We start from the raw sequence: 27,629 nt of genomic DNA, 5'->3' as shown, positions 1-27,629 counted from the left end.
TTTTAAAAGATAACAAAACAATTTAATAACTATTAATCTTAATCCATATAACTAATGACGAAAGTGGCATTTTTTAACAGAAAAAATTGTAAATTCATATCCTTCCCAAATTAAATTGTCTTGAGGTTTGGAAAACCTGAAAATATACAACCTGATGTCATTAACAAGGCTTAAAACTGAAAATATTTTTGATACTATAATGAAAAAATAAACAGTGTAGATAAACAGAATTTTATAAACCTAGAAAGCCTTACAAACCTAAATTTCTTTTATCCATTAATAAAGTGCATGTTGTTAACATTTAAACTGAGTTAGCAGTGAAGGTCATAACTTCCAAAAAAGCAGAATGGAGGCTCCTCTTCAGCCCAACCATGCTTTTGTAATCTGATTTCGCCAAACCAATTTTTACAATTATATCATAGTAATTGAAGTGGTATTGCTTAGACGTTATCTGTCATGATTAAACATTAAGCAACAGTTTTCCTACAATAACCCAATTTTAACAGAATATTTAGATCGAACAAAAAAAAATACAGGGATTTTTAGTATCCTTTTATTATTATTTTTTTAAGCACAAATGCCCACACAACTTTGACTTACAAGGTAGTTCTATATATAAATTGTTAGTGACTTTGATATTATAAACTACGTACAATTAAATGTGGTTCCAGGGTACATAATTATGCTTCTCACACCAGAGGACAATTCTAGTTGAGATTAAAAAGAAAGTGTGATACGAACATGTCCACTCATACGTAACAGAATGGGAAGTCTCCCTCAGTTTATGCAGATGACTTCTACTTGTTATTGCACAGTGCGAATTTGTAGGGGAAAAAATAATACACTAACCCTTGGGTCCCATACAGGCAAATTAAGATTGCATTCTTCAGGCTGTTTCAATAGGACTGGATTTGGCCATTCCCTGTTTAAAAAGATTGTAGCACTTGATAAGACTATTGGATATTACCATCTACACGTATTTTGCTAAACATACAGCATTTGTGAATGTGATTCTTCTTCATTCATTTTGCATTCTTGGTATATATAACTTTTTACTCCTCTGTCGACGTTAAGACTACTTGGATTAATTTTTTTCTATGAAATTAACTCCAACCACCTGGTAGCTTTCTCAGACTTAAGTCAAACATCTTCTCTACCTCTCAAAGAACTGATAAAGCACTATTCAAATTAAAAAGTACCACCCCAAGACAATCTGATGTGTTCATCTCAAAGTTGAACAGGATAGAATCTCCCATGAAAAGACAAAAATCCTATCTTTATGCTAGCTCCAAAGACAACCCAGGATGAAAAGCTAATTCGTTATAGGCAAAGGAGTATGAATAATTATAATCTCTATCTCATGACTTAAAGTTTATTAACATGAATATGAGTAATGATGTGAACACACTGTTTTAAAGATGTGTCCTGTTGAGTTAGCTACTTCAGTCTTTATATAAGAGAAAACAAAAAAACTGGAAAACATTTGGCACCTTTAGTATCAAGATTGTTGTTGTTGTTCATTCACTAAGTGGTGCCTGACTCTGCAAACCCATGGACTACACCACACAGTATCAAGACTAGCTTCTTAAAAATATTATTTGCTATGTACGTGCAGCATTAAGAGAAATTCTGACATTTTTCTCACCAATTTTGGTTATATATAATTAAATGCTATCAAATCCATAAATTACAGGGTGTGTTCTGAAAAGTGTGACAAAGCTCTAATTATAAATTATCTCTGAATAATTCTAATTTTTATAAAACTTACTAAAACACCATTTTAGAGGGAGAAGGTAGAGAGGTTGACACAAATAGGGAAGACAAAGCTTTCAGATCAATTTGATTAAAAACCAAGAACTCTAACCTGTTGGGTCAAAGCAACTAATATGAAATAGCAATCTTTTATCTTACCTAAATAATGGCTGACAAATGTGACCAAGCTTAAATGAGGAAGAGCTTTAAAAAAACCTTTCCTGGGTTAATAATTTCAAAGGGATAATCAACTGCTTTTCAAGCACTTATAGTTACCCTTAAAAGCCATATAAACATTTATATCTTTAATATTCTACCAAAGATAAATGGGCAGCTAAAAGCAAAACAAACAACCATGAGAAACTAACGGTCTACAGATTTAGAAGAATTCAAAGAGTAAATGTGGAGAAGGCGATGGCACCCCACTCCAGTACTCTTGCCCGGAAAATCCCATGGGAGGAGGAGCCTGGTAGGCTGCAGTCCATGGGGTCGCGAAGAGTCGGACACGACTGAGCGACTTCACTTTCACTTTTCACTTTCATGCACTGGAGAAGGAAATGGCAACCCACTCCAGTGTTCTTGCCTGGAGAATCCCAGGGACGGGGGGAGCCTGGTGGGCTGCCGTCTATGGGGTCACACAGAGTCGGACACGACTGAAGTGACTTAACAACAAACAACAAAGAGTAAACGAGGTGGGAAGTTTTATCCAAAGTAACTAATATCCCAACCTATCAACTCACTGGATTTTAGCAAACATTACAGCTAAAATTCAGAGTTTATTTGGAGAGTAGGTTTACGCATGAAGTACAAACAGGACCTGCCTTACTACCCTGGGAAAGCTGGCAAAAGGAACAGAATTAGGCTTGTCACTTTATATGCAACACGATCTCCCCAAGGCTATCTACACTGCTACATCGTGAACTTAAATTTGAATCTGAGACCAGCTGCAGAAATGTCATAGAAATAAGACTAAACTTCAGTGTCTACAATCAATTTTATTTTAATATAATCTAAACACATACCATTTAGAAAATACCAAGAAAAATTTATGTACAAGAGTTGATGCTATTGCATTTGGATAAAGCTGGCAAGTTCTTGCTACTAGCATAGCCCAGGAAACACCACCGAGGAAACCTAATATATTGGAATAGATGTTGTGGCCTGTTGATAGGGAAAAGCAAAAAGGAAAAGTTAGTGTTGAACCAAAGCTTAAACATGTTTAATAAGCTAGCCAACAAATTCTGAACTCACGTTTGGCCCACAGTTTGATAGCTCTCAGGGTTAACCTGAAGTTGTCAATGTTTGGTACTAGATGTAAAATTTCATCGGTTACCCTGCAACCTGATTAATAGGAGTAAAAAGAAAAAAAAAAATCATATCATCAAAGGTTTAATGAGAGTATTTCTTTTAAATTTTCTGAGACTAATGTCAAATTAAATAAAAATCTGCTTCTAAAATCAGTAATGTTAATAAAGAGGCACTACAAGCACTACCCTAAACCAAAGAATCTGAACTGTACTCTGCTTCATCGCAAACTTTCAACCCAGAATTAAAATGTCTTCCAGTTCAGACACACTGAGTAGAGCATGATCCACTTAAGTTTCTCAGAACTGTTCTTTAAGAGCACTGTTAACAAGCAATGTTAAAATAAGTGTTCAAATGCAGCAATAGATGAAAATGTTATGAAGGTTATTGGGATCAAAACTTAAACAGTTACACAGTGAGACCTAAACCTCTAGCAACAGAGTACAAATGTCAGACAGTATTTAAAAGTTCCAGAGAGCAAAGAAATAATAGTGCAAGACATCGATGAGCACAACAAATTACTAGATATCTCACTGCAGTCTATTAAGTAAAAAGCTCGTTTTATATGACTCACTACAGATAATCAATAGGGCTATTAAAAGCTTCATTACAAAACCTGAGTTGAAAGCCATTTCATATTTGACCAAAACTGCTATTATGTAAAAGGAAGTAGGCTTTTACATACCGTTAAGACTTCTTATACATCTTATATCTAAATTTTTAAGCAGACTGTCATCTCTTAAGTCCAAGTCTTCTGGAATAGTCTGCAGTGCTAATCTTGCAAACAAAATATCAATCTAAAACAAAAACAAAGTTTAAGGATAAATGGAAAGAGGCAGGTAGCAGCACTCTTAGACTCTGTTAATGATGGCAAAATTGGTCAGGTTATGAGCTTTCAGAGGAATATATTGTAGATGAATCTTCTCAAAACTCAATAATCGATAAATGACCTACATATTCTTAAGGACACAAAAGAAATGTGGTATTTTCATCCAGTTAGTCATTTGACAGGAAAAATGTCACTATGCAATGTTTTGTGACAAGAACTTGGACCATCTTGTTTTGCCAAAATGATGTATGATGATACTCTTTAATATTTTTTATTGTTTGTGTGTCAATGTTTGAGTTGAGGTTTACTATGTTAAAATTCTTGTGAACACTTCAAATAAAGTTTTTTTTCTTATTAAAAAAAAAAAAATAAATAAACGACTTTCTCATGGGGGAAAAAAAAAGTTTAACATTCCATATCTGTCAAAACTGTTTTTTGAACTTTTAATTTTATACAGGAATATAGTTGATTAACAATGTTGTATTAGTTTCAGCTGTACAGCAAAGTATTCAGTTATACATATGCATGTACTACTCTTTTCCAAACCAGTTTAAAGACATTTCTTTTAAAAAGAAAACACTTAATACTCCTTAAAACCAGAATCTTTTCATCAGCTGTTAACATGATAATTCCAAAAGTTCAAACAAAATTCTTACCATAGGTATTTTAACCAGATCTTAAAACATGGTAATACTAAACTGAACTTTTATAAATAGTTCCCTGCCATTTTAATCATACTTACTAAGTTAAATTCACTATCCTTGCTAAATGCATACATACTGGATTACTTAGATAACTGGTTTAAGTTTCCATCCATTAATACATGAACTGTGTATTGATTATATGCTGAAAGGTTCCCAAATATAAGGCTAATATGATTAACTGTGGCCCAAATAAACATGTCAGGAAGCTTCTTGTATTTATGAACTTATGTATTTATAATATTAGTCTATTTCTCCAACTTAGTTTTGACTAACAGAAACAAAAACTGGCTAATTTTGAGGTCTATTCATAGAATGCTACTGACAAAATTGGTTTTTTTCTCCTTTTTTCAAGGAAAGATGGAAGCAAAAGAAAATTTGGCAAAGATTTGGTAATTATTCCTGAGGGCATGATTTCATGGTTCCAAACTCTGCTGCTAGAGAAACAAGTCTTTTTATAAGACTACTTTAAAAAGGTATACTTTAAGAGCTCACTGTGAAAAATCATTTAAACATGCACCTACCTATAAGATCAGGAAAAAAACTACACAAATCAAGTTTTTGGTATAGTCTAAATTTTCCAATGATACAGATACCAAAATACAGTATCTCCCCCAATTTAGACAGAAATAATAAAGACTACAGACTTCCCTGGTGACTCAGGCGGTAAAGTGTCTGCCTACAATGGGGGAGACCCAGATTCAATCCCTGTAAGATCCTCTGGAAAAGGAAATGGCAATCCACTTCAGTACTCTTGCTTGGAAAATCCCATGGACGGATGAGCGCGGTAGGCTACAGTCCATGGGGTCGCAAAGAGTCGGACACGACTGAGCGACTTCACTTTCACTTTCAATAAAGACTACAGGCTCAGAGGAGGGAAAAATGTAAACTCAAAAAGCAACTCACTGGTAACAAACACATGAAATATTTCAACTAACCATTTGACTTTTGTCTCCATTCTGAAAAATTTACACAATGAGGCGGGTCTCCACCAAAAAAAAAAAAAATCTTGGGAAAACAAGGAATCACCTACGTTACAGGTTGTTTTTTATATTTAATAAACTGACAGTAAGTATGGCTCAGCTGGTAAAGAATCCGCCTGCAACGCAGGAGACCTGGGTTTGACTCCTGGGTCAGGAAGATCCCCTGGAGAAGGGGAAGGCTACCCACTCCAGTATTCTGGCCTGGAGAATTCCATTGACTGTATAGTCCATTGGGTTGCAAAGAGTCGGACACGACTGAGCGACTTTCACTTGAGTAAATCAAAACTGCCTGAACTTGATAATCCTTTACCAAATTTAACATTTTATGTCAACTTATTAGTCATATATATTAGGCACCATATGCAGCAATTACAGAAACCACTTTTTCAAAAATGAAGTATTATCTTTCTAGTTTGTAAAACTTTAAAACCACAGTTACTGTCAGTGATGCTCCAGCACCATCATGTGTGCGGAAGTAACGTGACAAATACTGAAGTTGCTGCACTGTCAGCTTTGCTGCAGCTGCTGTCACAACACACGCTGAAAACAGCAAAGAAAACGGCACACCACCTCAAGAACCTAAGCTCAGGTATCCTTCTCTATCAGAAAACATTTCAGCACACATAACACCAGGTCACAATTTTCTCTCAACTTCTTACATATTTCACTTAAATGAAAGTCAAGGAAAAGTTCTATTTGCAAAAACACACTGTTATATTGCTTTCAGTTCAGTTCAGTAGCTCAGTCATGGCTCTGTGACCCATGGACTGCCTTAGTGAGATTAAAAGTACACAGAATCTGCATATGGAAAACCTATCAAGGAAACTGTTCTGCAGCAGCATTTCAAAGTCAGTACATTTTTGTCTGTATTTTAACTTCTAGTTTCACAAGTCTCTTTTTTTAAAAAAGACTAAAAAGAACAGGTTACCATTTCCATTAAAAAAATTCTTATTAATATCACACCATCTCACCAATTACAAAACTCTGAAATAAATCAAGTTTTTAACCTGTATCTATCAAAATTACAATAGTAAGAACTGTCTATTTGAACCTTACCTCTATCCCATCAAAACACAGTTTGATAACTGGTACAAATGCCTCTTCAACAGCCTGTGAGAAAATTAAGTAAGTTTAGTGTCTCTGAAACTATACATTAGAATTATACTAGTTTTAGTACACTTAAATAAATGCAATACTTAAAACTGTTTAAATATAATTTACCATAATGACTGACACAAACTAGGTTCTCAATAAATACTTTAAGACACTAGAATCCTAAATCAGACAAGCCTTGGTTCAAACCCTTGATCTCTGCTACTATGATATATGATGGTGGCCAAGTTGCTTAGCCTCATTTCCTACTCTGTACATGAGATTACAGATTTATGATTTTTAGACTGCTGTAAAGAATAAAATACAAGCATGTATTATCTTAAGCTTAAAAAGGTCTGGCAAATTACAAGAGTTCAATAAAGTTGATGGCTACACCATAAAAAACTCACACAACTGACTAAACTGACTTTTTTAACTCCTCCCCTTTCACCCAGAACATTTACGTACTCTTAAATCTTTTACTTCTTCCTGTAATTTCAACTTATCATAGAATGAGGTGAAAAAATCACTTCGATCAACATGTCTTGGTGCAACACACAATGCATCAATATCAGCACCTAGAAAAAAAATTAAGCCCCAACTACTAATTAGTATTACAAGAAAATTATTTTGCACCTTATCATGGCAGTATTTGACAGTAATGAGCCTCTAAACTGCACCCCTTTCCTTAAAAAAACAAAAAGAAAAGCTACCAGTCAGTATAATAAAAACATGACCTTAATTGATGGGATATATTTTTTCCTAAAGCAACTTCTATTTGCAGTGGCCCAGGTCAACTGGGAGTCAAAGAAACCTGACTCAGATGGGAACTTTTATGGTAAGAGAAGGAATTAGTCAAGAATACATCCAATATCTTGTTGTCACTAGTCACAGCCATGTTCATCAGGAAAACAAAAAGCATACAGTTCCTGTCTGTACATTATGACTGCTGCTTCCAGGCTCCTACCTGCACCTAAACTGGACCTATACACTGCAAGAAGCACCATCGGCAAGAATCCAAAAAGGCAGACCATGGTAAGATGGTTGCTATTAATTTAGGACTTGATAGAAGGCCAGCATTGAGTACATAAGGAAGCACAAAAAAAGATGATCAAAACCAGTAACTGGGGTCATAAACAGAGGAGATCAATATGAAATCAGGTCAACATGGTCATTTTCCTAAAAGACTCAATACCTGAGGCACTAACTCTGAAGGCAGGACATCTGGCGTATTCATGAAGGGAGAAAAGAACGTAAAATTCACAGGACACATCCAAAGCAAATGCACTGCTTCCAGCACAGAGTAGCAGGAGATGGGGAGAAGGAATAATGCCACAATACAGAGAATACTAGACTGGCAGATAACTTTTTCCAAAAGTCTTTACTGAATTTGTTACCATACTGTTTCTATTTTATGCTTTGGTCTTTTTGGCCAGGATGCAGGTGAGATCTTAGCTCCCGCATCCCCTGCACTGGAAAGCCAAGTCTTAGACACTGGACCACCAGGGACTGTCCCCTGCCAGATAGTTTTAACAGAGGGTAGTGGTTAATGGTTGAAAACTACAGCCTCAGACTGCCAGAGTTAGAATCCTAGCTCTGCCAGGAGATGGCTGGAAGCAACTGTTCAAGTTGTATTGTCTCTTTAAGTCTCAGACTCCTATCTGTTACATAAGAATATTGAAGAATAAATAAGATCATTAAGACCAAAAGCTTACTAACTACGCTCAGTTTAAAAAAAAAAAAAAAAGACCTCAATAATATTCTCCCCAACAGGGGGGAAAACCTACAAATGTGACTAAGAAAATATGATTAGTGATTGATACTGACTGAAGATAATTTTTTTGGTTTTTTCCTTAAGTATATTCCATGACTTTGTAATAAAAAGGACAAGGAAAGACACGGATTTTCCCCCCCAAACTTTAATTCATTTTTGTTCTGATTTCCAAACTGATATTCTTCAGGTACATCAAATGATATACAGAGCAGCACTGCCCCAAATCACTCCCCAGTGGCAAAACCTGTACTTTATGTGCACTTTCTAATATGATAGCCACTAACCACATGTGGTTATTCAACAATGAAAATATGGCTAATTCTACTAAGAAACAGAAATTTATTTTACTCAATACTACATTGAAGAGTACAGGTATAGAAGGCATCACTTTACATCATTCTTCTTATCAAATTTAGGCTTCCTGAAGTACTTCCATACAAACCTAAGTTGTATAATACACCATAAGTAACTGAGATGGATGTGCTGTTACAATTTTTTTTTAATTTTAAAAGTATTCTTTCTCAAGATAATTAAAACAGTATTTACCTTTTGTATGTACTCCTAATCTATAAGATCCAAATGTAAAAATTTTCCCACCAACATTTTCAATTACAGATTGTGGAAGATTCTGTTGAAGCAAACAAAAAATTAGTTATTTTGCCAGTGGAGCACAAAGGTAACTATTTCAAGTAACACTGTACATTAGACAAAAAAAAAAAAAACAAAAAACACTTTCCATGCAAATTTATACACAAGGTAAATGAACTATAAGCTCTATAAAATACCAGGCCTTCACAGATCAACCTAACTTGAAATTTAAGCAATTTTCAACTTTTAATCAGTGCTAATATTTTGCCACATTTTTGGAAACTGAATTTATAATTCAGTTATACTTATATAAGTTATACTTATATAACTTCTTTATAGAAGATGGTGGTCGAGGAGATCATGTGATTCCACAGAAACAATGTTAGAATCACATATTTTAATCATGACAAGGTGTGCATTAAATCATGAATGTGAGAATATAACAGTACATTAGACTATAAAATTTTACTGTATCAAGAGTGACTTTAAAGTCAATAATGCTACTCTTAATAGTTCAGTAGGATGATTTAATAGTTTAGTGGGATGATTCTGAGAAAAACGAAACTTACTGATTTTCATTTTCCTGACCCTGGCACTACCACACTATGGAGAATACATAACTGCCCTCGGGGATAAAGATAATGTCTCAACACACACACACACAAAATCTTCATGTGTGCTAGGTCATTGTTTCTCTTTACTTTCTAATTCCTCAGTTCAGTTCAGTCGCTCAAGTGAAGTCTTATTCAGTAGCAGAACATAAAAAAGACAACTCTTCCCCACCACCCTTTCAAAAGCAAAGTAACCAAATTGTTACTTCATACTCCAAAAATCCTAAACACAAATTGTAACAGGCTCAGGGACTCTCTGGTTTCTTAATTAATACAACATCACAGAAAAACAATTGAAAACCTTTTTTTTTAAGTGTCAGAATACAGGATGGCAAATAAATCAAACTAAGTGAAAATTCAAATTTTATATAAATTTTCCCCAAAATATTTATAAATTAATTGTAAGTAATACATTAAAAATTCTCTACTGATTTAACTGGAGATATTTTTGGTTGTCACAATTTGGGGAGACCGGACAGAAGCAGTGCATTCAGTTGGAAGAGTGCTACTTTTAACATCTTCCAGCATAATCCCCAGAAAAGAACTATATAAGGAATTCCCTGGTCATCCAGTGGTATAGACTCTGCAAGGGCACAGGTTCAATCCTGGGTTGGGAACTAAGATCCAAAGAGAGAACTATGTGGTTCAACTGTATCAACAGTGTCAATATGAAGAAATTCTGCATCAAGTCTTAAAACCAACAAAAGAAATGGCCCCTAGGAAAAGAGACATGAAAGATCAAACCTGTAAAGCCTAACCTCTCAAGTCCCATTCTCTAACCAATTTACTACTGACAGCCTACAGAGAAAAGGACACAAGTGTGACTAGGAATGAGCATTATTTCACCAAGTGAAAGTCACTCAGTCACGTCCAACTCTTTGTGACCTCACAGACTATATACAGTCCATGGAATTTTCCAGGCCAGAATACTGGAATAGGTAGTCTTTCCCTTCTCCAGAGAATCTTCTCAAGCCAGGGACTGAACCCAGGTCTCCCACATTGCAGGCGGATTCTTCACCAGCAGAGCCACCAGGCAAGCCCATGAAATTAATTTCATTAATCCAAATAATTTTTCTTACCCTCAGGAAAATGAGGAAGACGAATTATATCAAGAATTATCAGTTAATGAAACTAACAAGGTACTCAAATTACTGAAACAAAACTATCAATGAGTTGGAACTCTTGTTTCACATTAAATAAATCTTAAGTTTTGGCCTTGTCTATGGTTTTCAACTTAAAGGTCTAATAAAAACCCATTAAAGCAAAGCTGTGTTTTCTACACAATGATGAATCACAAAGTTCAATAAATGAGTAAAAATACTTAAACCTGCACATCCTTTGCTTTAGCTCAAAAGGAAGTTCTTTTCAAAATACATTTTTACCAAAACTCTATCAATGACAAATAGTACACACAGAATCCTCAATTTTGAATAATCCAGCTGCTAAAGTTTTAGTCAAGTTCTTGAAATATATATACACTGCTTTAAGAAAACAATATTGTAAATTTGACTAAAGCTAGAAGATTTTAACTTTTCTTCTACCTTGATACCTTGCCTCAGGTTTTCTTCTAGTTCTAGTTCTCTTACCATCAATTTTTCAACTGTATTATAGACTAAATATGCATTTTCAACTACCCAGGAAAAACGACCAATATTTATGGAATTTTTTTAAAATGGCTTCTACACAACTTTTTAAGAATACATTTCCTTTACCAGAAGTCTAATCATTGATTCAACAGTTGCATTATTTATTATGAAATATTAGAAACTCAAGGAATGTTATTATAAAAAACTAAATAAACTAAATATTCAGTTTGAGTTTAGTAACTGAAGGCCTAAAAATGCCTACTGTTGCAGAATTCCTTAAAAGGTAACAAGAGTCTTGAATATTTAATATACATATTTAATACATTTTTTTAAAGCACCTTTTGGGGGAAATAATATTTCTGACATGTGTAAGTAATCACAGAATTTCAGCTTTGAAGTGTTCAACCAAAATGTATTTATGAAATCACTGAATTTAATCCAGTTTTTCCTGTTTTCAAAATAGCTAGACACCAACTATAAATTCTACTGTCAACAGTCTAAAACAAAAGATTCTAAACATTCAAGACTCTAAATTCACTCAGTAAGAGTAGATAAGATAACTGCCATGTTCAGCTGATAAATTTCTTCCCATACAATTAAGTCACCTTACCTTGCTTTCACTGATTTCTCGTATCCACTCTTTTACCAGGTTATTTAATTTTCCCAAAATTAAAATCCTGTTGATAGAGGATATCAGTCAAGTATCAAGTTGTTTGTTATTCCAGATCACTTTTAATATGTGGCTTCCTAAATTTTGACCAGTTTTTAAGTTATCAGAAAGAAAGTTTACATGTAGCTACATGTAGGCACTGTTACACTGGACAAGACAATCTTTCGGCTAAGCAAGGCATTCCTCTTTCTGACAATGCTTTAGTACTATACTAACCAAAATTACTGCAAATCAAAATAAAGGAAACAGACCTTTATATAGATGGCAAGTTTTTTTGAGGTATCATTCTTGTTTGAAACAGATATATACTGGGGCGAAAAATTCTCTCAGTAAAGAATTCCTCAAATTAACCTACTATGTCAATAAAAAATTGTCCCTTAAAAGAAAACATAAACATACACACACTGACCTGCGCTGCAGTTCCTCTTCCTCTTCAAAAACCCCGAAGGGCTTCAGAGTCTCCACCAGCTTCTGTGTGAGCAGGCAGTCAGTCTCCTTGGGGGCTGCTAAGCTGATGGGAGAAGTAATGCCATAGTGCTTCTGTGGCGGCTGTGTTTGCTGTGATCCCTGTGTTGTAACTGGACTGCAAACAGAACTGGATAAAATTACTGCCAAAAAATTTCCACAATTTGAAACAAATCAGCATAACTAGAAAAAATGCATTTCTACAGAGTTGATTCACTCCAAAAACATGTTTTAAAACAAAAAGTAATGCAAAAACTAAATGACCAAGAAGAAAACTTTAGTTCTCCTCCCACTCCAAGGATTTTAACTTTGCTACTATCTAAACATCTAAATAAATTATGAATATCCGATCAAATATATTGCTAGAGAAAATGCAATCAAGGATACAGTGAACTTCTGAGAAATTTCACTTCGTGAAAAGAAGCCAAATCTGTTAAATTGTTATTTCTAAAGAGATGAGATAAATACAAAAAGTTTTACCAACACAAGAGATTCACCAAGTGGAACTTAACATCTGACTAGCAATGAATAAAACTCATAGATAATGAGGCAAATAACAGAAAAGTTACTTGGAGGGGGAGAACTATAGTCACACTAAACTAGATTTACACTTTAACAATGATTAGTCAAATGTGTTTCTGTTTTAAGAGAAATTCTAGATTTTTACAAACCAACAGGGTTTTAACATAACTAGTGAAAAGGTCCAGTATGTTCTAAATGGTTTAGGAAATTAACCTGACTCAATTTTTCTGTGTGAAAGCAATTCTTGTTTTTGTTCCCCTCCCTTTATAAGTCAATGGACAGGGATTCTAAAGTAGCACAATTATTAACTAAAAACTGCCTGGTCAAATAATGTACAAAATCAGGTAAGGAGAAAAAGCTAACATTTGAATCAGGTATTTGCCCTAAATTCTGTTAAGAAATAACTTATTTTATATACACAGACATCTCTATTTCTTTCCAAGTTCTAAATATATATATATATGTACATATATATATTTAAATTTAAGTGCAATAGCCTACTAGAGCAATAAGGTGCAGGAATCCTATGCGGCTAAGTCCCATTATGCATTTATTCACTACTGTCCTGGGTTCTGGTTTATACTAGGTGGGACCCTGTCTTATACTGTCTTCTGATATCAACATAATACCTAAGAATGCCAGGAAACCCACAGTGTTTATTAATTAGTCAATAGGCTCTACAGCATTTACAAGTTATGCATTGTCTCAATTCTAATTCAGATCTTACAGTAACATTTGCTGAATAAATATGAATCAGATTTATCTCTTATAGCAATTAATTTATGTCAGATCACTTCCTCCTAGTAACTTTAATATAAACTCCACTGCTACACAAGACTATGATGTCAATTCAGAGCTGGGGCTCCACGTGAGCACCAAGCACTGTTAAAAGACTAAATATCTCATATTATGATTAAAATATAGAAGTTAACCTAAGTGGAAATACATTTATAGTATCTTGGTTAATACATATTTTTGTCAATCAACAAATAGCTATCCTCAGGTTCCATAAAACTGACATAAAAAAGGTAGCCCTCAAAACTGCCCAACCATTTCTTCCCACCATGCTCTAATAGATTACAGATAAATTACATACTAAGTGTAAAAAAATACACTTACCACATACCTTAGCATAATTAAATTCTCGTGCATTGTTCATTGCTTCATATGAGTTTCTCCAAGTAAACTACAGCCCTTCATGACCACCCCAGGATTATAAATATTTTATAAATGATTTTAATGTAAGTAAAGCCAGAAAAGAAAACAAATATAAAGTTCATTCTAGCCAGATTTGGTTCAAGCAAGTAATGAGAGCTTTCAAGTCAAGTATAAACTGAATTCATATTTTCCTAACTTAAACCTCTACTGATTTTTTTTCTTTTTTTTTTTTTGAGCAAGTAATAGTTCATCTGCACTCTTCTCAAGGGGCTAAATTCATTACCAGTTGAGTTTGAATATCACCAAAATATGGGTGCCCATTCTCTGTGGCATTAAGCTTTCTTGGCAGACTCATTTTTTTCTTTCTCAATATTCAGGTTCTTCATGGTCACACAAAAAACAATGCTAGGAAAGTCCACTGTCTATTTCAATTATATTGCCAAAAATACTGGATATAGGCTCGGATTTTTAAATTCACACCAAGTAAGCTCAGACTTCTAAATTCACACCAAGTTTGCTTACTTTAATTGGGGGGAAAAATGTTGACGTCTACATTAGTTTCCTTATTAACATTCTGATGAGGAAACAAATCATACCCCAGCTGTAAATGTTTATTCAAAATGTAGTCACATCATAGAAGATAAACCACATTTATTTGACTCATCTAATGCAACAAAGAACATATATATCACCTATCTCTATATGTGTACATATTTAATACAAGTTATATATAGAATATGTACTAACTCAAGAACATGCATGAAAGAAATAAAAATAAATCACAACCAAATGAAAGGAAAGAAATAAATACATGTTCTGAAAGGTACAAGACACCTATGCCTCCAATAAAAATAGCTTAAGCTTAGCCTAAGTAGCTAGACTAGGAATTTTAGGATGCCAGATTCTCTGAACGTCTGAAATGTAGAAACATTAGCTATAATTGAAGAGAAGAAGTCAAATTTTTCCATTTAATTTTAACATTAGAAATTAAGGAGAGGGACAAAATTTAAGGATCTTTTTTGCTGTCTTGTTTCTAACAAAGATAATATACACATTCTAATATTGGGTAATTTGAAAAGTTATCCTTTACAGAATTTCTCCTGGAACCATACACCAGACAGCTAGCTATCAATCCCAAGAATGCAAAAGCTCTTCCTGAAATTCTTGAACACAGGAGCCACCTGTCCATGGTCCATCACTTTTTAGAGACATTTTTACCAATATGCAGTTTTCTTCCCACTTAACTATTTAAAAAAAATAACTTCTACAATTATATAAAACAATAAGGAAAAAAACTAGATACAGAGCCAGGGTATTTGTGATCCATTAAAATGTCTTTCTGGTTTTCCATTTAAATATCAAGAATCCTTGTGCTTTTCCTGAATAACTGGTTCACTTTCATCTCATGAACATATTTGTGTCTACCTTTAGGCTACTGCGGAGACGGCAATGGCACCCCACTCCAGTACTTTTGCCTGGAAAATCCCATGGATGGTGGAGCCTGGTAGGCTGCAGTCCATGGGGTCGCTAAGAGTCGGACACGACTGAGCAACTTCGCTTTCACTTTTCACTTCATGCATTGGAGAAGGAAAGGGCAACCCACTCCAGTGTTCTTGCCTGGAGAATCCCAGTGACAGGGGAGCCTGGTGGCTGCCGTCTATGGGGTCACACAGAGTCGGACATGACTGAAGCGACTTAGCATTAGGCTACTGCCTGAATTCTTACAGCAAAACTGATGGTCATCCTGCAAGTTCTCTGCAAAAATCCAAAAATCACTGTACTTCTTTAAGAACTATTTTAGTACCCTAATTTCTAGTTTTATACCTCTGCCCTGATCCATCCTCTTCATCCACCTTTAATGTAAACATCTTGCCAGCTTTCAAAATATGACTAAAGCCTTTTTAAATCTTAATCCTTTCTGGATCAGAGCAAGACAGAAATTGTGCCCTACCCTTCAAAATTACAAAGGGCTCTCCCAGTGGCTCAGTGGTAAAGAATCTGCCTGCCAATGAAGAAGATGAGAGTTTGATCCCTGGATCAGGAAGATCCCCTGGAGGAGAAAATGGCAACCCACTCCAGTATTCTTGCTTAGAAAGTCCCAAGGACAGAGGAGCCAAGGTGGGCTAGTCCACCGGGTCACAAGGAGTTGGATTGAGTGAGTGAGCTCACATGCACAAAATTACAAAGGGCAGCCCAACACTCCTTCCCCCATTCTACTGTTTTGGGGGTCAGGAGGGAGGAAGAGAGCATAATACTAAATATTTTCAGAGTTCTCTCTTATAACATACGGGCATTTTCTTTATAATATTTAAAATAATTTACATCAAGGCAAAGCTTGCAAATGACACATGCCCACCTTTATTTTTTTCTTGTTTTTAAACTTCAACAACATTTTATATAACAACTCCATTCCAATACTTGTTCTGACTCTTGGCATCTTGGTCCCACTTCTTCTATTCCCTGACTATGCCAGTCTGCCATACACACTGCCTACCAAACATTACCCTCCTAAATCAGGGCTTCCTTAAAAACCACATGACTTCTGGTGTAAAGGCATTCAAAACTGGGTCCACAAAATCTGCTCTCAACCCAAAAGCAATCTGATAAAGAGAAAGCAGGCCTGATTTCCCTTCTACTAGTTACGCTGCTCTGATTTCACCTCTGCCATTAGTTGTGTCACTTTTATTAAGTTGTACCTCTGTGGAGTCATTAAAGCTCTTCTCTGCTTTGGATGGCAAACTAAAAACTTAAATACTGTAACACATTTATGTCACAGAGGACCAGTTTCCAAACACAAAGATCCTTCCCTTCCCCATGCTAGGCTGTCTAGGATCTAAATCTAATTAGGGAACTTAGAAATGACAACATTTTTGTGAAACTGGAGTATGAATGTAGGCTGCTTGTTTTGGCTAGAAGCTTGTTTCAAAAGTTTAGGCATCCAGTTTAAACAATACTTGCACTCTGAAATATTAAGAACCACTCTTATGGCACTTATACTGCCATAACTATAAAGCTGACTCAAATGCTACAAGTTCCTATGATTTGTAAACTAGTTACGTGATTTCCCTGGTGGCTCAAACAGCCTATCATGCCAGAGACCGGGGTTCGATCCCTGGGTTTGGAAGATCCTCTGGAGAAGGAAATGGCAACCCACTCCAGTACTCTTGCCTGGAAAATCTCATGGACGGAGGAGTGTGAAGGGCTACAGTCCATGAGGCCGCAGAGAGTCAGACACAACTGAGTGACTTCACTTAAGTAGCCATACTTTCAAACAGTCAAAGTATGATCAGTCACGGATATAGTATATTGATGACCACTTCAAGTAAGTGAGGAAAGTAAGGAACACTCCAATGAAAAACTACATTAGTACTTGTTTTCACTACCTGAATGAAATCCAAGGAGGATTTTCACTTTTACAAAAAAAGGCGAAAGGCAAAAACACTGTCTGTCTGTTTTGCAAGCTGTTTCAGAGACAGCCTGCACCCTGAGTGGCAAGAGTGGCACTACTACCAACCTCCTTTCCCAGGAAATACGTATGTTCACCATCAAACTGCTCTAACTTTGAACTGTGTCTGTGAGCCGCTATGCTTTATCTCAATTTATTCTGCGCATCTGTTAGCAAGATGCACGTAAGGTAGCTGCTTCTTCATTTTATGCCATTTTGGCTTACAAAAGGTTTCATAGGACCCCTCTACTTTCGGATAGCAAGGGAAACCTGTATCCTTAATATGTTCTTATATCAACTTTTAAAAAAGTTTCATTGCAAATCAAGGAAGCACATTAAGACAATCATTTTTTTTCCCCTGTCAGATTGGAGAAAAAGAGGGCTGATGTCTATCTGGTAAAAATGAAAGACTTATAACCATCTAATTAATGTTAGCAATGGTATAAGAAAATGAGCACTCTTATCCATCACAAAGGAGGTGAACTTGGCATATAATTTTTAAAAGCAATCTGGAGTCATCAAAATTTTTTTTAAAGCTACGTCTAGCAATTTCACCTCTAACAATCTATCTTACACAAATTCACTAGGACACAAGGACTTAAACTGAAGGCCCTGAAATTGGAAGACATATGCTCTTTAACTTACAATACATTTTTAATACATAAAATGTGTACAGTAAAGCACAAATTTCTACTGCTCATGGGGTAGGAATACAATGGATTAGAGACAGGCCAAATATGGGTCCAAAATCCTGTAGAGCAACAATGATCTTGAAATGGGCAGTGCCTATTCCAGCATTATCCTTTATAAAGGGACCATGCTTGGTATTTGTAAATAAATCTCTCTCTTGACCCCACAGATTCTGGAATTTGACCTTTCTCATAGGAACAGTACAAAAGATACCCAAGGTTGTTTGCTGGAACACTGTTCACAGTGCATTACAAACTGGAAACCACCTAAATATCCATTAATATGATACAGAACTGACGAATTATGGTGCATTCTTACAACTTAAATCTACACTATATAAAAAGAATGAGGTAGTAGCATGGAAAGATGCTCACCATGTCAGGTGTTGCAGGATGTAAGTATGATAATAGTATTTATTGAAACCTCAGGATATTCCAGATAGTGTGGCAAGCACTTTACATTATTCCCAACTGTTCGAATGACTCTACTATTACCTGTCTCCATTTTACAGATGAAGAAACTCAAGACAGGAAAGTTGCTCTCTTGAGTTTCTTCATCTTGAAAGTTGAAAGTGAAGTTGCTCAGTCGTGTCTGACTCTTTGAGACCCCGTGGACTGTAGCCTACCAGGCTTCTCCGTCCATGGGATTCTCCAGGCAAGAATACTGGAGTGGTTACCATTTCCTTCTCCAGGGGATCTTCCCGACCCAGGGATCGAACCCGGGTCTCCCGCATTGGAGGCAGACGCTTTAACCTCTGAGCCACCAAGGAAGCCCAGACAGGAAAGGCTGACCTAAATTCACTGGGTCAGGATATGACCTCAGGCATCTGACTATAATAGTTAAGCCTCCAGACATCTTTCACAACATACAGTCTTGTATCTTCAAAAGTCATTTGTGTATTATTACATCCATCTTGTTGTTCAGTTGCTCAGTTGTGTCTGACTCTGCAACCCCATGGACTGTGGCCTGCTAGACAAGAATACTGGAGCGGGTTGCCATGCCCTTCTCTAGGGGATCTTCCCCACCCAGAGATCTAACCTGGGTCTCCTGCATTGCAGGCAGATCTTTACCATCTGAACCACATATGTTTATTATGTCTATATGTGCATAGAAATATAACAAGCAGAATTGACTTGTGGAATAATTTCATCTTGTAACATTTTGTTTTGATTTGTTAAAGCATTTTTTTAATTGATGAAATCATACAGAAGTTGAAAATCTGATTCTTACTATTCACCATTAAGTTTATGATGGTAAAGAGGCTAAACCCCCCTCCCCCTAAATCATTCACCAACAGCAAGAGACACCAAATAACTGCTCAATTTAAATCAATAATTAGCATTTTGATTCCTGGCTCTGTAGTTTATCCTAATCAAACAGTTATTTTAATAAAGAACTGAAATAAAAACTTTAAGATGGCCTCTTCAGTGTAATGCTCTGTGATTAGAAAATTAAATACAAATCACGATTTACAGCTTTAGAGCACTGGTAAAGCATTCAAGGTTATCTATCAAACTTCATTAATCCAATTTTCCTAAAAGCACTTTTTCCTCATTTATTTTTTCCAAAAAACTATATTACTAGGCTGAAATTTACTGAATTAGGATCCCAAATATGTATGAGAGACAATACTAAAACCAGGAATACAAAGATAGTCTCTATCCTTAGTGACAATCTCAAATTTGGTCAGGGATTCAGATCTTTAAACAACAGATGGGTGCAAAGTAAAAGCTTACAATAAATAGTACAGAAAGAATCAAGGCTATGCCAAAGGAAAAGGATAAGGAGGTGTGCACTCTCAACAACTGGAGAACTGGAAAAAAGCAGTCTCAGCAGATAACACACTAACCGAAAGGACAACAAATCACCAGGTGTTTTCGGAAATGGTTAATATTTAACGGCTTTCATCTCAATTTAAACAAAGCTCAAGCTACCGATGGATCCCTGCCTCCTCATATGGGACATTTGGAACTGGAGACCCATCATATTAACAGGGCCAATTGCCTCAAAATGTAGATACTAGTCAACAGAAAACACTCAATTCTTGTTAGTTTTAGTCAGTAAAGTTAAAACTGAAAGCTTAACTTACCTTCCTTGAAAGTAATCAGATAAATCACAATAACGTGATATATATATCTTTATATATAATCTTTAGGTGTAAATTATATAATTTGCTGTTTAAAGGCCTTAACGTAAACATAATGTGTCCACTCGAGCAGGATAAAAGGACACTGAACAAAGTAAGAATACGCGATCTCTGTAAAATATCTGAATGTGCACTAAATATTAATTCTTAGCAGAAATAATACAATCTACTCTTTCACAAGAAGTTTAAAATATATTTAAATTTTACTAGTAGCTTAACAGTCAAGCTTACAGTATTTGCTAACACATTATTCTAAATGGCTGTATCACCTTCAGCCTGTGTAAGAGGTACTAAATATAGTTAGAACCTAACTACAATCTTAAAATATATAGTCCAGGTGGCTCATCCAGGCAATATTTAGTAAGCATCAGAGCACCTACAGATGAAGCAATGGTTCACCCTCAGGGGGAACAAATTATGATGAATTCCAAGGTCAAACTTTGGAAATAAACGGTTGATTATACAGAGAAAAGCACTCATTACTGAACTGTAACAAAGGCCAGGTATTTCCCTCTCTTTCCTAAGGGCACTTCTAACTGTCCCTTTGCCGTCTAAAAGGGGCTAGAAGTAAAAACAACAAAAATGGCCAAATCACAGCATTCCTGCATCAGTATTTGTCAAGCATAATTTGAAAATGAGGGAAATGTAACTAGACAATCTAAAAAAATTTTAAAGTGTATCAGAAAAAAATATTCAACAATGTATTATATCATAGTATTACATAGTAACTCCAGGATACCCAATTTAGATGCTAATAACCAAAATGACAGGAAGACTATTCTTAAATAAAACCTTAAAAACTACAAAGACTGTAAAATACAAGAATCTGGTTTCTGAAATATAGAGGGAATAGAAATTTGAGAGACAATTCTGTAACAGAAGAGGAATAAAGATTATCTATTTTAAACTTCTACATTTTCTTCTTCCCCAAATCCTTAAGTTTTCAAATCAAAATGCTATAAAATTCTGCAGACCTGCAATCCAAAGACTGAACAAGTATTTTTCGAGAACCCGATCTTGAAACTTAAGTATACTTAAGACACATCAACAGATGCCAATTGAGTTGAGGAAACACCAAAAACGTACACAGATGCTACAGTTCTAGGATGAGGATGAAACATGGAACCCAGAGTCGAATTTGGTTCCAATCTACAACTTAGGGGGCTTCCCCTGTGGCTCAGCTGGTTAAGAATCCGCCTGCAATGCGGGAGACCTAGGTTCGATCCCTGGATTGGGAAGATCCCCTGGAGAAGGGAACAGCTACCCACTCCAATATTCTGGCCTGGAGAATTCAATGGACCATAGGGTCACAATCAGACATGACTGAGCAACTGCCACATTCATTCATTCATTCATTCAAGAACTAATATCTCCTGCAATGGGGCTGTTTCATGAGTCAGAAACTGAGACTGTACAGTCATTTAAAAGCTGAAGTATCAGGATGATAAACATACCAAATAAAAGACAAGTCTCTTCCACCAACCAAAAGTGAAAAATAGCTGGGACTCCAACTGGCCTCATTTTGCCTAAAGTTAGCTTTTATAAACTTGCCTACATGCAACTGAAGGTGAAATTTAATTGTAATGTTAACTTGAAGTAGTTCAGCTGCCAAGAAATGGAATATTCTGATAAAACATTTTAAAAGATGTTTTCAAGCTAGAAGGCTTAAGGGGTGGTGGTGGAGGGCAGTCAGAGAGTAGGAAGTGAATAGGCTTATAAATTTACCCAGATCCAATACTTTCCCTCCCAATTTCTCCATCAAAATAGCATGAATTGAAAACATGTTTACAGTAAAATACCACATGGGCTTTCCCATGGCTCAGTGGTAAAGAATCCACCTGCAATGCAGGAGACGCAAGCTTGATTCCTGGTGCGAGATCCTCTGGAGAAGGGAATGGCTACCCACTCCATTATTCTTGCCTCGGAAATCCCATGGACAGATGAGCCTGACAGGCTGCAGTCCATGGGGTCATAAAGAGTCGACACAACCGAGTGACTAAACAACAATTACATTTCAAAACCATAACCAGCATTATTAAGCAGTAACCAGCTCATTACAAAACCTCTAAATCTTAAAATCTGGTAATCAAAAACTCTCAGACGTCACCCTTCTTAAAGATTACCTAATACACTGTTTTTCATTGACAACAAAAAACGTCTCTGTATCAGGTGTGTCCATTCCTCCAGACAGTTCAAAACCCACCAGAGATGCCGCGCTGACACCACCATTGCCAACAGCAGCCTGGGACAGCTGTCAGCTGTTACTATACATCCGCAGTTCTCAAACTTTTGGGTCTTAGGACTCTCTTACAACTCATGAAGACTCAAATAAGCTCAAGTTTACGTGGATTACGTCTGTCGCTGTTTAGTGCCTTAGAAATTGCAACAGAAATTTTAAATGCCAATTCATTTAAGTGACAAGAGATCTATCATATGCCAACGTAAATGATTTTTTAAAAAATAACTGTTTCCTAAAACCAAAGATTTAGTGATTATAACACTATTCTACATTTTTGTAAATCTCTTTAATTCTGGTTTAATCAAAAACAGCTGGATTCTCATATCTGCTTCTCCATGCAATCCTTTTTGATAAATTGTTTTCGTAGATGCACAGGAAGAAAATGGATTTACACCACTGTAAGTGGAAAGAAAGAGTATTTTAAGTCTTTTCAAATAACTGTGGATATTCTTCTTTAATACTACACCAAAATGCCCCAAGTGGTAATTTCTTAAAGCCTAGTTACAATATGAAAGCAGAAACCACAGCAAAAAAACCCTTTGTATTCGAGTATTAAAATCCATTGGTCCATCCTGCACTTAAACCTGCCTTCCAAATGTTGACACATTTTAAAAACCACAGTATTTTTAAAGTGTTCATTAATATCACCATCAAATCAGAAATATTTTTAATTATTGGAGGCTGACAAGTTCACAATGGCAGAAACAAGCATTACAAAATTCTAAGTTTTGCTTGAAAGCTCAAATTTTATCACTGACTACATTGTCAGTTGTTTTCCTTAAAGACAGACTCCATTTTTCAAGCAAATGCTAAGCTGTCAAGTACGAACATTATGGTTCATCACTTGTTCTTTGAGGTATAAACAGAACTCCATACGAAAAGCACTAGCTTAGCTCACAAATCAACCAGGTGAGCTCTTCACAAAACCACCATCCTTCTTTCTAGCAGTTTAATGTGTACTTTCCATTTTATCACAACATATTTAAAAGACAAGTTCAAGGGCCAAGAGTCGTAGTAAAATTAAAATTTTTACTGCTTCATCAAGGACTTTTTTTTTTCAAACTGTGTGTCTGTGTGCATGTGTGCGGTGAAATAACATAACGACAACTAGAAGGATACGGCACCTCTGCCTCAATTCTTCCTAAAGCACAATCATCATTACAGCACCGGTGCAAATATCAACAGACTAAAAAAGACATAACACCTCAACCCTGTGAACAGTTTGGATTTTATGTACTCTCTAAGGATCAAAGACCCCCAACGTCCAGACTTCCATAGGTCACACTCTGAAAACCAGTGCTACACAATATTACTATCCACCAAATGGTCCCAGTTCTAGCTCTTATCGCTACAGGAAACTACTCCAATTCCCCTCTTTTTGGTGACAACTCCAAGTATCTGGAAGAAAAGCTATTGTCTCCCGCAAACTCTTGCTAAATATCTCTTCCAATAAAATCCTAAAAATGTGGCATGAATATTAAACCATTGATAATGTTTATTCTCCTTGAAGTCTTTTTCATTACCAGTGATAGCCAGAAGTGAGCTGAAAAATAAATAAAGATCTGACCAGCACAGAATAAGGCAGAAATTGGAATATAGTTCCCATACGGTATTATACTTTATATTAATGCAGTGGCTCTCAACAAGATTTTGGTCCCCAGGGTACACCTGGCAACATTTGGACACATTTGTGGTTGTCATTACCAGAATATGGGGAGTGGGAATCCTGAAATCTAGAGGTCAGGGATGTTGTTAGACACCCTACAATACACATGACAGAATTATCAGCCTAAAATATCAATAGTACCAAGATGAGAAATACTGTGTTAATGGATCTAAAGACTATCAAAAATCTTGGAAACTTCATCACCATGGCTCTTAAACCATGTCAGCTTTTCAAAATTATATGTGCAACTAGGTATGCTTTGGGACAATATATGGGAGACTTGTTCACAATGTTTTCTAATGATTTTCTAATGACCTAACTTCAATAATCTGTTTCGATTTTATCCATTCTGACAACTTATCTATGGTCTATACCTTAACCCCATCCCCCATACAATTTTAACAGCCATACTGAACATGTAACTGGAAGTCAAACACAATACAGTTTGAAAATCACAATTCAAAACATGAAATAAAATTAGTGACACCAAAACATGAAAAACAAAGCAAATTAATGGGGGGTAGGGAGCCTATTTAACTTGGCTGTCTTTGGCCTTTCCAGTTTATTTCAAAAGGGCTATAGTACACTTAGGGTTAAAAATAAAAGAGGGACAGCTAATTAATATCTGTCCACATTTCAAGATACACACTAGAAAGGCAATACCCATGTGTGGGAATCTGCTGCCTTCACTGTGTCTCCCATTTTAAACATTTGAACTAACTTCCCTAAAATCTGAAGCACTTAGGTCTTTAAAAGAAATGTATACTTCCCTTCCCCAATGTTGGGAAAAAGTAGGTATAAAAGAAATGTCAATTTCTAAAATAATTTCATTAAACCACTTTAAGAACACATTTCGTATTACTGATCAATGTTTAATACTGACATGATGGATTATCAGAAAGAGAAGTCCTTTTTCAAAAACAGCAGTAAAATGTGAGCTAACACAGAGTCACATGGCATTATTGCAAACATTAAGGTTGACTTTAATAGCTGAATTGAAAAATGCCACAAAAATCCTGCTAAGACTCGGTTCTCCTAGTGACCCTTTTTATCGTTCCATAAAAGGAAGAAATCAATTAACAGGGACCTTGCAGATTACAAGACTCTAGGTCTATATATTTAATTAAAACTAACAAATATTCTCATTACAGAAATAATATGCGATGGGCCTCTTAACAAAATGACTGGAATGGGTGAGAAGGAGCGTGAAATTCTTTTCTAAAATATCGTGTAAAGTACGACAGGTGTGTTTAATGCCTGTTTCAAAGTTAGAGCCTCACCTGTAAAGAGACACACACGTATACGTACATAAATAAAACTGTAAAACTATAATCACATATATTTGCAGAAAAGTTCATTTTACTAAAAACAAAACCTGAGGCGCTACAGTAGGTGTCAGAAACCCTAAAATTTCTCTTCTGCCTTGAAGCAAAATTTCAAGGGTCGATTACATGCCTGGGGGCCAGAATGAAGAGAACGCCTCAGCCCTTCGTTTCTTACCCTTGAATCTTCAAAAATGGAAGAAATGCAGTCTCACTATTTAGGCCTCTGCACTGCTGTGTATATACGCAGGGAAAAAACGCTGTAATCTATCAACAATGAGTTCTCAAATTACATCCCAGTCTTTCAAAGAGAAAAAGAAAACTTAAAAAAAAAAAAAAAAAAAACCAAAACTCTACAAGGGAAAGAAAGTAAAGGATGTAGGCCTAGTAGGATTAAAAGCCGAAGACGAACTACATAAGAAAAAGTCTACCATCAGAAAAACAAAAAGTTATATCACTGCAGATGGAGAGAAACGGAAGCAGGAAGAACTCCGGCGACCCTATCAAAACAAAACCGGGAGAGCAATACGTAACGCAACACCTTTCGATGGGGGCGCCCGGGAAAATACCCCTTTTCCGGGGACTGGAAGACTGGAGGGTATTGGGCCGGGTGGAGGGGAGAGAGGTTCCAAACAGCAGGGCTCGACGCTCAAAACTGGGTTGGTTGGTTTGTTTTTTAACTCGTGTTCATGCAAGCTGGGACGTGGAAGTGGGTTAACACTGGCGCACGACGTGGGCCAACTTGGAAACGGTGAGGAGACGTAGGCCGGGAAGAGAAGCAGCGGAATGAGCCCGCCAGGCGCCGGGGTGGGGGCGGGGGGGCCAAGCCCGAACCCCGAGTGCAGACCCCGCAAGGAGCAGGGCCTTCCGCCCGGGCCGCTGGCCACCGGGTTTTTTTTTCTTTTTTTCCCTCTCGCCTCCTTTCTATTATCGGACCAAGCGCGAGCAGTCGAGTTAAAGAGGTTCCTCCGGCCCTTTCCGGAAGGGGAAGGCCCCCGGCCCGACAGCCGCCAAAGCCAGGAAAGGAGGTGGGGGTGGGAAGCGGGAACGGAGCACAAGGGGGAAGTGAGGCGGCGGGCGGGAGAGAGGAAACAGGAAGAGCCCCAGTCCTGCCGGCCTCCCCCGCGGGGCGAGGACCCGGCTCCCGCGACCGCGACCCCTCCCCCGACGCCCCCCAAGGCCCAGTCGGCAAGCGAGAGAAAACAGAATACAAATCACTTACAACGGCATCGTCTCCTGCGCCGGCACCGCCCAGTCACTTCCCCCCCGCAACCGCCGCCACTGCCGCCCTGGGCATGATCCACTGAGGCGGGAGGGAGGGGGGCGGGGGCCTGCCTTAGCCCTGGGTCCTACCCCACTCCCGCACCCGCTCCCGCCGCTTTAAGCGCTTCTCCTCCTTCCCCTTCGTCCTAACATGGCGCCCGAGCGCTACCACAGCAACGTTCTAGAACCGGTGACGTCACCACGCACGCCGGGCGCGCGCATGCGCGCAGCAGCCGTTCGACGCCGCGAAGCCTCACGGGAAGGGTAGTTTAATAGCCCGCTGGCGCCCCAGCGACTTCCGGCTGGCGCCCTAGAAATTTCCGCCCGGATCCTTTTCCGCGACTGCAGTCCGGGTGCGGGACAGGGTGAGAAAGGCGAGGGGTTTTTTCTCTGAGCGACGGAGGGGAGCGGGTGTCCCCTCTTGCCGGGCCGGTCTCGTCGCCTATGCGGCCCGGACTGCGCGCGCCAGGGCCCGGAGAGGGGCGTCGCTTCTGGTGCATTGTGAGGTCGCCCAGGTCTCGCCGCCCGAGGTCGCGCTGCTACTCGGACCGGTCGGTGGAGGCCCTTGGAGGGGCCCGAGGCGCCCGCGCGGGCCCACCACCTGCCCCGGGTGCCAGTCGAGCGCGGGGCTCCGCACGGTGTCACTGAATTGTAACAAGTCACTCAGCCTGTCCTTACTTTTCTGAAGAGTGAGTGTCTGCCTGCTTCCCAGGGGACTGGCGCCTGTTGAATGCGGTAATGGACGAGGGGTGCTTGGCATAGCCAGCAACAGAGAGGGGCGCAGGGTCACCGCTAGGACTCTCCTGCCCTGATAGACTCAGT

The 27,629-nt window shown here is 37.4% G+C and overlaps 1 protein-coding gene across 5 annotated transcripts in view; it reads right to left on the bottom strand.

The window, feature by feature from the left end:
- PAPOLA (poly(A) polymerase alpha) overlaps positions 1–26,991 on the bottom strand; it is a 53,483-nt gene extending 26,492 nt beyond the window's left edge. Inside the window, exons 1-10 of one of the 5 annotated variants that reach the window (XM_019983364.2) lie at positions 26,767–26,991; positions 12,301–12,486; positions 11,832–11,898; positions 8,983–9,064; positions 7,131–7,240; positions 6,627–6,680; positions 3,743–3,854; positions 3,004–3,093; positions 2,775–2,913; positions 850–922 (exon numbers count right to left, since the gene is read on the bottom strand). In XM_019983364.2, coding sequence (XP_019838923.1) covers positions 850–922; positions 2,775–2,913; positions 3,004–3,093; positions 3,743–3,854; positions 6,627–6,680; positions 7,131–7,240; positions 8,983–9,064; positions 11,832–11,898; positions 12,301–12,486; positions 26,767–26,774 — 921 coding nt within the window. In that variant the 5' untranslated portion in view covers positions 26,775–26,991. Of the gene's footprint in view, positions 1–849; positions 923–2,774; positions 2,914–3,003; positions 3,094–3,742; positions 3,855–6,626; positions 6,681–7,130; positions 7,241–8,982; positions 9,065–11,831; positions 11,899–12,300; positions 12,487–14,004; positions 26,384–26,766 lie in introns of those variants that run through there. The other 4 variants (XM_019983365.2, XM_070775660.1, XM_070775662.1 and 1 more) reach the window with 4 other exon arrangements.
- Between the last annotated feature and the right edge of the window lie 638 nt (positions 26,992–27,629).

The sequence above is a fragment of the Bos indicus genome, chromosome 21, assembly GCF_029378745.1.
Source record: "Bos indicus isolate NIAB-ARS_2022 breed Sahiwal x Tharparkar chromosome 21, NIAB-ARS_B.indTharparkar_mat_pri_1.0, whole genome shotgun sequence".
NCBI classification, from domain to species: domain Eukaryota; kingdom Metazoa; phylum Chordata; class Mammalia; order Artiodactyla; family Bovidae; genus Bos; species Bos indicus.
The sequence above is the reverse complement of the archived record's forward strand: the minus strand, read 5'-3'. Positions and strand labels throughout refer to the sequence as shown.